The sequence below is a fragment of the Triticum dicoccoides genome, chromosome 7B (genome assembly GCF_002162155.2).
Source record: "Triticum dicoccoides isolate Atlit2015 ecotype Zavitan chromosome 7B, WEW_v2.0, whole genome shotgun sequence".
Classification (NCBI taxonomy): Eukaryota; Viridiplantae; Streptophyta; class Magnoliopsida; order Poales; family Poaceae; genus Triticum; species Triticum dicoccoides.
In genome coordinates, this window is record NC_041393.1 from 526,588,019 (window position 1) to 526,602,946 (window position 14,928).

The 14,928-nt window shown below is 46.9% G+C and overlaps 1 protein-coding gene across 1 annotated transcript in view; it reads right to left on the reverse strand.

Moving 5' to 3' along the window:
• LOC119338330 overlaps positions 1-14,928 on the reverse strand; it is a 108,112-nt gene that overhangs the window by 53,258 nt on the left and 39,926 nt on the right. The window contains exons 12-13 of the mRNA XM_037610622.1: positions 10,728-10,757; positions 1,945-1,978 (exon numbers count right to left, since the gene is read on the reverse strand). Coding sequence (XP_037466519.1) covers positions 1,945-1,978; positions 10,728-10,757 — 64 coding nt within the window. The remainder of the gene's footprint in view (positions 1-1,944; positions 1,979-10,727; positions 10,758-14,928) is intronic.

Here is a 14,928-nt window from a genome sequence, read left to right on the forward strand (position 1 = left end):
TGGCCGTGCCTACGGCGGGGGCATGGCGACGGTGGCTGCGGGTGCGGGCGGATCTGAGCGAGGGAGCCGAGGGGGATGGGAACGGGGTAGCTAGGGTTTCGGGGAGGGAGAGAGGGGCACCAGGGAAGGTGCCTTGTAGCTATATCTGGCCATGGGCCGGGCTGGGCTGGGCTTGGGCCGGGCCTGAAAAATCCCATGGCGGAAAACTGAAGCCTAGGCCCTCCCAGGCCCTACCATCAGGCCTACTTTTCAAGCCCAAGCCCGGCCCATCTAGTAAAAAGCCCTGAAAAGCCCTTAGGGCTTAGGGCCGTGGGCCGGGCCTCTTCCTTAAAATGCCAATATGCCAAGCCCAACCCGTCCATGCCCTACTGGTGGGCTCAAAACTCAGGCCCAAGCCCTGCCCACGGGCAAGCCCATCAGGCCTAGGCCCTGGATTTTAGGGCCGGGCCTGAGATGGCCAGGACTACTTGTAGACGTCGGGGAAGCGGGGATGGCCGCCACACACGGCACGACCGGCGGATTGCCACCACGGTCCCTGTCCCCTGTAGCGAGAGGAACAGGGCAAGTTGGGGTGGGTTGGGCCTTGGCTGCGTCGGGCCATAGAGCAAAGGGCTTTTCCTCTTTCTCTTCTCCCCTATTTTTTTATTTCCTCTACTGTTTCTAATTTTTTATTTTGGTTTTATAAAATGTGAGACTTGGCCCAAATTAGTGATGTAATACAAGACACTACCAAAAAGTTTTGGTGGGTTATTTAAAAATAGCTTGTATTTTCATAAATTAGAAAAGGCTTTCTAATTAATGAATTGGCCCATCTTTCATTTATTTGAGGGCACTCAACCACTTTATAAAATGTTGGTTAATGAATGTCGATTAGATAGTGAATATTTTCAACGAACATTTTTGATTTACTGTTTGAATATGTAATTATTTGACATTGCAATTTAATTTGAATTTGAATCAATTTAAATCAAAGAGGCATTTAGCAGCAGTGAAAATGATGACATGGCAGCATTAACTTGGGATTACTGTAGCTTAATTATCCGGGCGTCACACCTAGGGACATCACTCCTCTGATCTTTGAAATTTCAAAGGGCGAGAACCTGAGTGTGAGTGATGCGATGCACGACCTTTGGCTCATGAACATTCACATGGCTAGCGGACTCTCACTCAACCACATCGTGCAATTTTGCTCTATGTGGTCTATCTAGGAACAAGTACAACTTCAAGACAACATTGCCGACGACATTGTTTGGAAGTTCACCGCTAACGAAATATACTCCACGGCGTCTGCCTACAAAGCTCAGTTCCTTGGGACGATTGACTCGTTCATGCTGCCTACAATGTGGGGCAACTGGGCTCCTCCCAAATGCAAATTTCTCGCTTGGCTTGTCCTTAAAAACAGAATCTGGCCAGCCGGCCATCTGGAGAAGCGAGGTTGGCCAAATTGCGGCTTATGTTAGCTCTGCAAACGCGAGCCGGAGTCAGCGGCACACATGTTGTTCAAATGTAGGTTTTCCACTCGTATCTAGAATGCGGTCAAATCTTGGGTTGGGGCGCTGGAGATTAACACCATTGTGTGGCAGGCGTTTCCCTCGGTCCACGCCTAGTGGGAGGCCACGACTCACAGGAAAGGCCACAGAAGACGTGCGATGACCACACTGCTGATGTTGGTTGTTTGGGAGATATGGAATGAGAGAAATGTGAGGGTCTTCATAAACAAATCCACCTTGCCATCTCTCATCATTGATCACATCAAATGCGAGGCCAAGGATTGGGATCTCGGCTGGGGCAAAGCATTTGAGTTCTATTATGCCGCGAGAGTAGGCTTCTTTTTCCATCTGTGGAGGGGTGATGGTCCTCACTTAAGACTGTTAATGTTTCTTCTTTTTTAATGAGATGAGGCAAAGTTTTTGCCTCTGTTTCGAAAACAAAAAGAGGGGAGGCGGGTGGAAGCGATGTTGGTGGCAGGCACGACGTACTTGGAGGAGATCGGAGTGGGCAGAGATGGAGAGGAGGGAGGCACCCGGGCGAGGTGATGGTGTTCACCGGCGGCAGGACGAGGTGGAGGGAATCGAGCGGGCGAGGTCCCGGGTGTCGGGTTCGGGGTGAGAGGCAAATTCCAAACGAATGACGGGCCTCCGGACAGCATTGGCCTGTACACATGGTGTCCATCGTCTGGGATCATGGCATGAATTCGTGTAGTTGATTCCGTGGCAGCCAAACGAGGTGTTTTTGGAATTGACAAATGAATTACACGATTCCTAACCCAAATGATGGATGGCCGAACGAGCTGGAGCATTCCTTTGGAAGGGGGTTGAGGATTACAAGGGTGGCCATTGCTTGCTTAACTGGCGAAAGGTTTGTAGGCCAAAGCACTTGATGGTCTGAGCATCAAAGATGTTGCTGATTTCATCACGGCTCTCGGGATTAAATGGCTATAGCCGGATGGATGGAGCACAGGCTGCAGATGGAGATGGAATTAAGCGGGACTAATTAGCCTTTTTTTTAGTGCTAGTGGGACTAATTAGCCTAGCCCATCCCACTTAATTTCCTTTAATGGGCTTTCATTGAAAAATCTTTCTTCTTTCTCTAATCTTTCCCTAATAATAAAGCACGGATTGACTCCGTGGGTTCACCGTCACAATACGCTTCTTCCCGTAAATTTACGCTTTCATTTTTTTTTCAACACGTCCATAATTTTTCCAAAATCCAAGGTGGTACTTTTTGTACGTTCTTGTACCTAATTGGGCTGGGCCTTCTTTCCCTAAAAGAAACAGGAGCACGATGCGTTGCCTCACGAGAGACGAGACTCGATCTCCTTCCTCTTCTTTCATCGATCCTACTTCCTCTCTATTATAAGCAGATCCACCGCCATAAAAAAACACAGGAGGTCGATCCGCTGCCGCAGCAGACACGGTCTCCTTCCTCTTCACCTTCCACGCCTTCCCTAAATCCTTCCAATAAATACACTAATCCGGATCTCACGGGCACTTCATCAAGGACAAGGAGCCCTTCTTAAACGAACATCACCTCACGCACGTGCTTGCACAAACAAACAATTGATTTCAGCGGCCGGTTGTGGTAGGTCAACCTGACCTTGGGCGCCACCTGTAAAACTAGAATATTGGGGCAACTGCTCGACACCCTTGGGGGTGCGGCTATCTCATTATATAAAAGTACCAAAGGGTACAAGTACAAGTACAACACGTATACACAAGTCTACGTATCCATATACAGTCTAACACCCTCCCTCAATCTTAACTGTGGCCTAAAGTACAAACTAAGTTAAGATTGCGCCTGCAGCCTACAAACTGTGGTTGTGGAAGAGGCTTCGTGAAGATGTCAGCAAGTTGATCCTTTGATGATATGAACTTGATGCTCAGCAGCTTCTGTGCAACACGCTCTCGAACAAAGTGATAGTCAACCTCAATATGTTTTGTTCGAGCATGAAACACTGGGTTAGATGATAAGTATGTAGCACCAATGTTATCACACCAAAGTACTGGAGAGTGAACTGAAGGAACTCGCAACTCCCTCAGCAAGGACTGAACCCAAATAATCTCAGCTGTCGCATCAGCAACTGCTTTGTACTCGGCTTCTGTGCTGCTGCGAGACACCGTAGCCTGCTTGCGAGCATTCCAGGCAATCAAGTTGGGACCAAGAAACACTGCATACCCCCCCGTGAATCGCCGGTCATCGGGACTACCAGCCCAGTCAGCATCAGAGAAGGCTGAGATCTCATAAGACGGCGCACGCTGGAGAAGCAAACCATGAGATGCAGTGAGACATATGTATCGCAGAATGCGTTTAACGGCTGACCAATGGGATGTCGTGGGCGCATGAAGAAACTGACAGACACGATTGACTGCATAAGAGACATCCGGTCTGGTGATAGTAAGATACTACAGGCCTCCAACAAGACTGCGGTACTCAGTGGCATCATCAGAGGAGAGAGGATCTCCATCAAAGGCAGACAACCGATCAGTGGCAGACATAGGAGTAGCGACAGGTTTACACTGCAGCATACCAGCACGACGCAGCAAATCCAGAGCGTACTTCTTCTGAGTAAGAGTGACTCCAGCAGAAGACCGTGACACCTCCAGACCGAGAAAGAAGTGCAGGGCACCGAGATCCTTAACAGCAAAATCACCACTCAATGCAGCCACAAGACGATCTGCCGCAGCATCTGAGGAACTGATGAGAATAATGTCATCAACATAGACCAGTAAATACATCGTAACCTCAGGGCGTTGAAGAAGGAACAGTGATGTGTCAGCAGTAGAAGGAATGAACCCAAGTGATCGCAAAACCGAACCAAAACGTGCATGCCAGGCACGGGGAGCCTGCTTCAGACCATAAAGCGCCTTAAAAAGACGACAGAGATGATTAGGACGTGCAGGATCTACAAACCCTGGTGGCTGACGCATATAAACCTCCTCCTCCAGAACTCCATGCAAAAAAGCGTTCTGCACATCAAGCTGACGGAGAAACCATCCTCGAGTAACAGCAAGGGATAGTAGCAGACGAATGGTAGTAGGCTTGATAACTGGACTGAACGTGTCTTCATAGTCAAGACCATACCTCTGTTTGAAGCCCTTAGCCACTAACCTTGCCTTGTAGCGCTCAATGGAGCCATCAGCATGCCGTTTAACTTTAAACACCCACTTAGAGTCAATGATATTGACCCCAGATACTGGAGGAACAAGCTGCCAGGTGTCATTCTTCAGCAATGCTTGAAACTCCTGTTCCATCGCGGCACGCCAGTGGGGAATGCCTAATGCAGCCTGAAAGTGGCGAGGCTCAGCAGTGGGATCCGCAGCAGCCTGAGCCATGCACGCGGCGAGCCACGCAACAGTCCCATCGGTCCGGATCTTAGGCTGAAAAACACCGATCTGACTGCGCGTGCGATGTCGAGGAGCAACAGGTTGTGGTGTCGGCGCAGGGCATAACGCAGGCGACGAAGGAAGCGATCCCGAGTCGCCAGGGCTCACGCCGGAGCCACTGGGCGTCGGAGAGGCGGGCGGTGTGGCGCCCGACACGGCCACATCACCCAGGCCCACGCCGGAGCCGCTAAGTGCCGAAGAAGCAGGCGAGCCAGGGGTGGCCGGCCCATCGTGAGCCGAAGCCGGCCCAGGCGAGCCTGGCGCGGCTGGCCCAGGAGCAACCTCCGGCGAGGCCAGCCCGGGCGACTCCCACGAGGCGGGCGAGGGTGCCACTCGCGGAGCGGGTTCGGGCGATGCCCTTGAGGCAGCCGCGGGCTCAGCTCTGGCGGGTTGCGGTGCACCGCCCGGTATGCATGGCCCATGCACGCGATCGTCCTTAGGACGCGCCGGTGCTTGTTCCTCAAGGAGCTCGAGACGTGCACCACGGCCAATACCTGCAGCATGGTTAGGAAGCAACACAGGAGCATATGCAACATCCACAAATTGATCAGGCACAGGTGTGATAGAAGAAGCGTCTGGCATAAGAGTGATAGAGGTATTCGGAAGTGCATGAAAGGGAAACACATTCTCATCAAAAACAACGTCATGAGAAATGTAAACGCGATTGGTGGGAACATGTAGGCATTTGTACCCTTTGTGAAGGGAACTATACCCAAGAAAAACGCACTTTTTCGACCGAAACTCTAGCTTATGTTTATTATATGGACGCAAGTGAGGCCAACAGGCACACCCGAAGACTTTGAGAAAGGTGTAGTCTGGGATTTCATTGAGCAAGAGTTCAAGTGGGGTTTTCATGTTCAGTAGTCGTGAAGGAAGCCTATTGATCAAAAAACAGGCAGTGGAGAAAGCATCACTCCAGAACCTAAAAGGCATGGAGGCATGAGCTAACAAAGTGATGCCAGTTTCTACAAGGTGACGATGTTTACGTTCGGCAGTCCCATTCTGCTGATGCGTATGGGGGCAAGACACACGGTGTGTAATCCCAAGCTTGTTAAAGAACGAGTTGAGGTTGTGGTATTCACCCCCCCCCCCAGTCGCTTTGGACATGAATAATTTTCTGGCTAAGGAGACGCTCAACATGTGCTTGGAACTGGATAAACACATCAAACACATCAGATTTTTTCTTAATAAGATAAAGCCAGGTAAACCGACTGTAAGCATCAATGAAACTGACATAATAATTATGGCCACTAACAGACGTTTGGGCATGACCCCATACATCAGAAAAAATGAGCTCAAGAGGATGTTTCACAACACGACTAGACTCTGAAAACGGAAGTTGATGACTCTTGCCCTGCTGACAGGCATCACAAATAGTTTCAGCAGTTTTATTGGACACAACTGGTAGCTCATGACGATGCAACACATGACGAACTATGGGAGCGGCAGGATGACCAAGTCACGCGTGCCAATGTGTAGGCGAGACATGAACACCACTGAACGCCTGAGGGGAAAACTGCATGAGAGGTGCGGTTGGCGCATCAAGTGCATACAAGCCACGGCGAAGACGACCGCTAAGCAGAACGGCCCTCGTGTCCTGATCCTTGATAAAGAAACGAAAAGGATGAAATTCAGCAAGGACATTATTGTCACGAGTAAGTTGTGGAACAGACAACAAACTACGAGAAGCAGTGGGAATACGAAGGATGTTAGACAAATGCAGTTTTCGTGAATTGTGTGCAAGAAGGGATGCCTGACCAACATGGGAGATGCGCATACCTGCTCCGTTGGCGGTGTGCACCTGATCATGACCGCGATATGGCTCCTGGACCGAGAGCTTGCTCATGTCGTTGGTGAGGTGGTTGGTAGCTCCCGTGTCCATGTACCAGGAGGGATCAATCGAGTAGGATGGGGTACGCCCGTGCTCATGACCCACCACTGCAGCGGCCGCCTGTTTTTCATTCCCCTTGCCATTGTTGCCGAGGCCAAGGAAATCTTGCTTGTAGCGGCGATGACAGCGAGAGGCTACATGGCGCTCAATCCCACACAGCTGGCACGCCTGCTGAGCACCACAACTGGGGCAGCAAGCCACCGGCCGTGAACCTCTTGTGATGGACGGCGCGGCGCCCCGCGGGGGCTGAGATGTGCCTGCCGGCTTGGCAGGGAGCGACGGCTTCTGCGATTTGCCACGGGTTGCGGCGTTAGCAGAGGCAAAACTCGGAGTAGATCGACGCGCCTTGATGCGCTGTTCGCGGCCAAGGAGCCGCGCATACAGTTCCCGCGGTGGGAGAGGCGCCTCGCGCCCATGGACGTTCTCAATGAGATTGTCATAGTCATCATCGAGGCCATTGAGGACATGGGTGGTGAAGTCCTCATCTCCAAGGGGCTGACCAATAGAGGCCAGCGTGTCTGCAAGTCCGGACATCTTGTTGAAGTACTCCGTGATGGTGAGGCCTCCAAGCTTGGTCTCCCCTAACTCGGTGCGGATAGAATGAGCACGCGCCTGAGACTGAGAGGCAAAACTGCTGTGAAGTGCAGACCAAGCCTCACGGGATGTCGCGGCGAAGATGACAAGCGACGACACACTCGGGCTCAGCGAGGACTGGATGGCCGAAAGTATCGCCTGGTCTTGGGCCACCCATACATGATGAGCCGGGTGATACGGCGGTGGACACGGGATAGAGCCATCAACATAGCCCTCCAAGTAGCGACTCCGTAGGAGAGGTAGCACCTACGCCCGCCAGGACAGGTAGTTGTCCGGTGTAAGCTTCACCGGAAGAAGATGCGAGAAGTAGAACGGCGATGGCGCCGGAGCATAACCCGCATGGGGACCCATGTTCGGCACGTCATGGGGAGCGAGGGCCAAGGACGCCTCGTAACCAGGACCGGAAGGAGCATCGACCGGACCAGGCGTGGCGACCGAAGACACGACGGGCGCAGCGCCGTAGGCCGCGCCATAGGGTGACGGCGCCATCTGTGACGACGGAAGCGGCGGCCAGGTAGAAGGCATCGGTGGCGCGGCGCCATAGGTTGGTGCAGGGGCGCCGTACCACGGAGCGTATGTCGGCGTAGCGCCGTAGTAGGGCGGAGGGGCCCCGTAGGGTTGGGGAGCCGCCCCGTAGGCGGACGGTGTAGCGCCGCGAGAGGGCGGCGGCGCGAAGGCGAAGGTCGAGGCGCCACCAGGGGCGATCGGCGGCTGGGGCGGGTTCGGCCCGCCTTGCTCCTGTCCGCCCTGCCCGCCCTGCAGTTGGCTGTCAGTAGGCGGCGGCGGCTGCCGCCAGGCCGTGGCGAGCGGGGGGGACACGACGAAGGCCGATGAGGGAGCGACGAGCGCGCCAGCAGGAGAGGAAGCCGAGGCGGCAGCGGAGAGCGCAGAGGCCATCGGGCTAGGCGGCGGCGGCAGCGATCGGTGGCGGCGGCGCAAGGGGTGCAGCGGAAGACGGAAGCCCTAGTCTGATACCATGTAAAACTAGAATATTGGGGCAACTGCTCGACATCCTTGGGGGTGCGGCTATCTCATTATATAAAAGTACCAAAGGGTACAAGTACAAGTACAACACGTATACACAAGTCTACGTATCCATATACAGTCTAACACCACCTCCGTCGACCTGTTCGGCGACCGGCCGGAGTTTTGCTTCGTCGAGTTGTCGAGCGAAAGCATGGTGCCTGCACCTGCGCGTACGACGTACAGGCGATGGGCTACTCAGAGAGGACGAGGGCTAGGTGCTGTTCATGCGGGAGAGGGCCAACCATCGGCGCAATCTTGAGCACGATCTCTATGCTTTCATGACGTTCAGAGCTATACCTGACATGAAGTTGTTCGATCTCACTCCGTACAACCTCGGGCAGCACCAGCAGGACCTAAACGGGATCTGGCCAGCGGCGTTCTGTGCAGCTGCCAGGCGAGGCGGTTGGCTGCCTCCCAGAGAGGCCACCCGTGAAGTCCTTGAACAATGAGGATGCTGCCTTGCGTGGCCGATATGAATCAGGGGACATGCGGGGCTCCATGGCATCATTGCTGGAAACAATAGCAGCAGCAGTACTCGCTTCAGGTACGTGCTCCTCTAATCAATAAATCCACAATTATGTATCGCACAATCTCATCGGTCAACGATGCTGCCGGCATGTCGCCCAGGTTGTTGTTTTGGTGTACTACTGCCGGGGTGCCATACTAAAGCTTTTCCCCATGAATAATCCATGAAGCAATTATGTAAGCTAAAGATCCATAATCCACGTTTCTTTTGTTTCTTCTCAGTTCTCCAAGACAAGGCAATTAGGTCATCTGAAGAATCCTCGAGGTGTACTACGGCCGGGGTGCCAGACTAAAGCTTTTCCCCATGAATAATCCATGAAGCAATTATGTAAGCTAAAGATTCATAACTCACGATTCTTTTGTTTCTTCTCAGTTCTCCAAGACAAGGCAATTAGGTCATCCGAAGAATCCTCGATCTAACTATTCAATTTATGAATCAACTATGCCTCCGTTCATGAATCATGGCTCAAGATAAGACTGATTTGTTATGCCGGCCAGCTGTGGATTACTGTCATGTACACGTATTTGATCGTAGGATCACTGCGCACCAGGCTTTGGAGCAGGTTCTGATTCAAGCAGAGCTCCCCAGCAACCTCATATTTTCAGGATATTAGATGGATACAGAATCCAGTAACCCTTCAATAGAGGAAGTCCAATTTTCTGTTGGTAATTTGCACGACAGGATTCTAGCTAATTTATGATTGTGCCGACAATAGACTACCAATGCCTGAAGATTTCAGGTGTGACTCAAATTTCCTGTTGTTAGAAATCAACAATGGAGACTTCAGTTTTGTCATGTATATTCATACGAATTTCTTATTTAACAGATCATAAAAATTTATTCTATAATCAGATCTTGGTATGTTTTCAGATTTTTCAGAGAAGAAAGAAGTCTAGAGGTGTGGAGTTTGTCATATTTTTAGGGGGAATCAAGTCTGCAGAATACACAGTGATTTTAGGAATTTGGATGTTACCCATGGTCAGACACGGATGTACTTTATGGGCAAGTATCTTATGTTGATGGTGTGTAAGCATCTCAGCCTCCCCCCCCCCCCACACACACACACACAAAAAAGAGCATCTCAGTCTCCCAGTTGCCTATTTCGTTCCTAACAGAACCATCATGGCTGGGCTAATGGAGGTACATAAAAGATCTATACTGAACCTTCGCTATGTAGAAAGCTAGCCAAGAAGCATCATAACGGCCCTCCTCAGCAAGCTTTAGATTTGGTTGTGCATCATAAAGATGACAAGATTACAGATTTACTGTACTAATTTCCGTAGATTTATAATTGTTTACGGTCGCTATTTATGGACGAAAATTACATTACATACAGGCGGTTTTTTGCGAGATTAATATTTTTATAAAATGTAGCATTGTCCATCTATCTTCCTCATTCACTCGTGACACTTGATGTGGTTTATTGCTAGGCTAAATGGCTTAAAGAAATGAATTGATTAAGAGGTGGAGCATGTCTTGCGTTTTAATACCCAATCCATATTTCCGACCAATATTTTATAGCTGGCTACTTCCTAACTTTGCTCATATACATGCTAAATTATATATCATCTTATATTCCAACGAGAGGGATAATGAAAATATATAGAGGAATATAAATCTGCATACATTATTAACATCTTACAATTTTATATTTGGGATCATGGCCATTTCAATATGATTTTTTGGTGATCTGCAATAGTTCTTTCTCGATGCAATGGGTGGTATATGGTTTTCCCATGGTTGCTATGTTAGTAAAAAAAATATGCAAGCTTATATTCATTTTGTTCTCTAAGGAGTATACTAGGACACTCATTTGAATAGGTACTATGCACGTGAGCTCTCAAAAAGCTCTATGAGCAAACTTAATATATCATCACATTGGTATGTGGATCGCATATAGGATTTGTAATGTACATCTCAAATCTTTAAACGATTTTACCGATACCGGTATGGTCACATTATTGATTGTAGTGAAAATGGATCTGCTATTGTAGATTCTACTTGAGTCTTTGCATCTATAGTTCTATACTCATGTAAGTGATTTGCCTCTCCATAGCTTTTTAGGTCTTAGAATTTCTCCTTCCGTTTCCAAAAATACATAATTTTTTAGTAAATCAATGTAAAAGAATATGTGTTTTGAACATTTACCTTTTGAATATTTAGAGTATGTCAATGCTTACTTTTTATCGTTTAGATAGATCCTCGCACCAAAATTTACCTAATTCTATTGTTAGTTAACACGACCACTTAATCATACTTAGCTGGTTCTTCTATTTTTTGAGTGAAGTATAATTTGCGACCAATCAATTATTTATTTATTTTCATAAGATTTTCAACTTCTGCATATTTTGAGAGTGCTGAATTCGATTTATCAAACATAGATCCAATATTGAACTCAATGGAAAGAGGATAAGCGTCAGAACTGATGGGGTAATACTGAAAAACAGGTCCTGAATGACCTATCTGTGTGTGGGAGTAGACGGTTATAAGTCATGATTATTGAGTTAGGACCATTTATTCTTCCCGTTGCAACGCACGGGCATATTTCCTAGTATATATCTCTCCCTAATAATAAAGCACGGATCGACTTTATCGGGTTCACCGTCACAATACGCTTACTTCTGATGTCATAATACGCTTTTACAATTTGTATGGACAAAATCGTAATATAAACGAGGTGGTACTAATAATTACGTAAAAATCGTTCAGCGTACGTAAAAATTCCTGCGCTTGGCGTTACACTAGCTTCATGGGCCTTCAGAAGCCCAGTTAGCTCTCTGCCGTGCTGGGGTGTTACTCACACAAGCCATCGATGAGCGCTCTGGGTAGGCCGGCCTGTTTAGCGTTCAGCCATACCCGGTTTCGGAAACCTTCTATGATCTTCCAAGCCGGGGTTTTTTCCGGTTTTGGGAACGTTCTTGAACCGGTTTTTCTTTTTATATTTTTTTTCGTGTTAATTTTTTATTTTCCTTTTTATTTTCATATTTTTATCTTTTTTCTTTTCTTTCTTCTGGATTTTTTCCTTTTTCAACTAATGTTTCAGAAATTTGAGAATCTCCTATTTTTAGTTATTTGTTAAAAAAATTCATAAATGTTACAATTTCAAAAATTGTTTGCTTATTTTCAAATAATGTTCAATTTCAAAAAGTGTTCACCTTTTCTTTCTTCTTTTTTCCTTTTTCAACTAATGTTTCACAAATTTGAGAATGTCCCTGTTTTTAGTTATTTCTCCAAAAATTTCATAAAATTTTACAATTTCATTTTTTTGCTTATTTCAATTAATGTTCCAAATTTCAAAAAGTGTTCGCCTTTCAAAATTTTCTTCACAAACTAATAAATGTTCGGTTTAAAAAACATGTCTCAGTTTTCAAAATTTGCTCAAAATTAAAACTATATTCAGGTTTCAAAATTTGTTCATAAACTCAAAAATGTCCATGTTATAAAATTTTGTTCACAAATTAGAAACTTTTCAGGATTTAAAAAATCCATTTTCGAAAATTGTTCTCAAAATTTAAAAAATGTTCACGTTTTTAAAATTTGTTCAAAAATTCAGAAAAGTTTCATGTTACAAAATTTTGTTCACAAATTCTAAAATGTTTGGGAATTTTAAAAAACTGTTCCTGTTTTCAAATTTGTTCACAAATTCAAAAAAATCATGTTTCGATTTTTTTTCTCAAATAAAAACATGTTCGGGAATTTCAGAAAATGTTCTTGTTTTCCAAAAAAATCAGAAATTCTGAAAATGTTTCCTTTTTAAAAAAATTCATTTAAAAAAATGTTTACAAAGCTAAAATTGTTTGTGTGTCATAAAATACTCAGTTTTGGTTCATTGCGTTTGAAAATCTAGAAATATGTCGGATCGATGCTGGATGTTGATATTTAAATCTTTAGGCTGCTATTTGTTCAACAACCTTCGTTAGCTCAACTGGTTGTGGCGCGTGGTCTCTTCCACGAGATCCTGGGTTCGATCCCATCGATATATATGGAATCGCATGTTGGCTTTGCACGTTCCACATGCTAATGAATTAAAAAATAATGCTATGAATTTTTGTAGCAGAATTAATGCAAAAGCTTGGATTGGAGTCTTAGGGCATGTACAATGGTTCTATCTTAGCAATGCCACGTAGGATAAATGATGAGGTGGATGAGAGAGAAATCATAAGAGAAGGCTTGTCTTCTCTTAATTAAGAGAAGGCAAGAGATGATCTCTTAGCACAATATGTCTCACCACATTTTTAGGAATAACTAATTATTGATGATAAGGCTAAGAAATGACCCATTGTAGACATGTTTTTTTGCCATCTCTAAATTACATACAAGATTTAAGATAAGACTACCTTATCGACCATTGTACATGCCCTTAGCTTGGTGAGAAATTTCCAATTATTCACACCGATATACTAATCTAGATACCGTCAATAATTTAGACATTGCCCCTCATCTGATTATTTTGTTGGCCACAGTCCAAGATCTATGACATATGTGGACGCGAACCAGATGTTGCCAACTCTTGCATCACCTTGACGAGGTCATCGGAATGCCGTCCCCAAGTAAAAATGTTGTCACTTAGTTAGCATCATCCTTACAAGTTTAGAGCAGCGAGCCTCCAAAGCTTCGTCTTCCACCTATTTTCTTACCCGTTGTTTCATAAATAGCGTTATATTTTTTTCTAGACTCCCGTTGCAACGCACAGGCATTTTGTGCTAGTAATAATATAATAAAGCACGGATTTACTTTGTCAGGTTCATCGTCACAATACGCTTCTTTCCGTGATTTTATGCTTTCAGTTTAAATTTAAAACATATTCGAGGTGGTACTAAATTTTGTCTCTGCAATATTATCGACGTTTGTGTCCAGGATCATATACCTAAAAAAAGAACGATTCGTCTGCCGATGGGGTTATTATCCGTATGGGCCTCAGCACGAATGGCCCAACCGAGCCGAGGGAAAAGAATCTCAGCCGGGACTCTTCTTCACCTCCTCTGTAACGCCCTCGATGCGGCTATATCTCCCACGTGTCGAAGCACGACTTAGAGGCATAACCGCATTGAAAGCAATGTCGCAAGTGAGGTAATCTTCACACAACCCGTGTAATACATAAGGGAAGGAGATACATAGTTGGCTTACAATCGCCACTTCACACAATTACATGAATAAAGCATTACATCATCCAGATACAATCAAGGTCCGACTACGGAACCAAAATAAAAGAAGAACCCCAGATGCGACAAAGGTCCCCGATCGACCCCAACTGGGCTCCACTACTGATCAACTAGAACGAAACAACACAAAGGGCAAGATCTTCATCGAGCTCCTCCTTGAGCTTGGTTGCGTCACCTGCTCGGTAACATAGGCACCTGCAAACTGATTTTGGAAGTATCTGTGAGCCACGGGGACTCAGCAATCTCGCACCCGCGAGATCAAGACTATTTAAGCTTATAGGAAGGATGGAGTAATGAGGTGGAGCTGCAGCAAGCGACTAGCATATATGGTGGCTACAATCGCAAAAGAGAGCGAGAAGAGAGGGCAAAGCACGGTCGATAAAAGTATGATCAAGAAGTGATCCTATAGCAACCTACGTCAAGCATAACTCCAACACCGTGTTCACTTCCCGGACTCCGCCGAGAAGAGACCATCACGGTTACACATGCGGTTGATGTATTTTAAATAAGGTCAACTTCGGGTTTTCTACAACCGGACGTTAACAAATTCCCATCTGCCCATAACCGCGGGCACGGCTTTCGAAAGATAATACCCTGCAGGGGTGTCCCAACTTAGCCCATCACAAGCTCTCACGGTCAACGAAGGAATAGACCTCCACCCGAGACGTTCCGATCAGACTCGGTATCCCGGTACAACAAGACATTTCGACAGGGTAAAACTAAACCAGCAACACCGCCCGAATGTGCCGACAAATCCCGATAGGAGCTGCACATATCTCTTTCTCAGGGCACACTCAGATGAGCAATCCGTACAACTAAAACCAAACCTCGAGTTTCCCCGAGGGG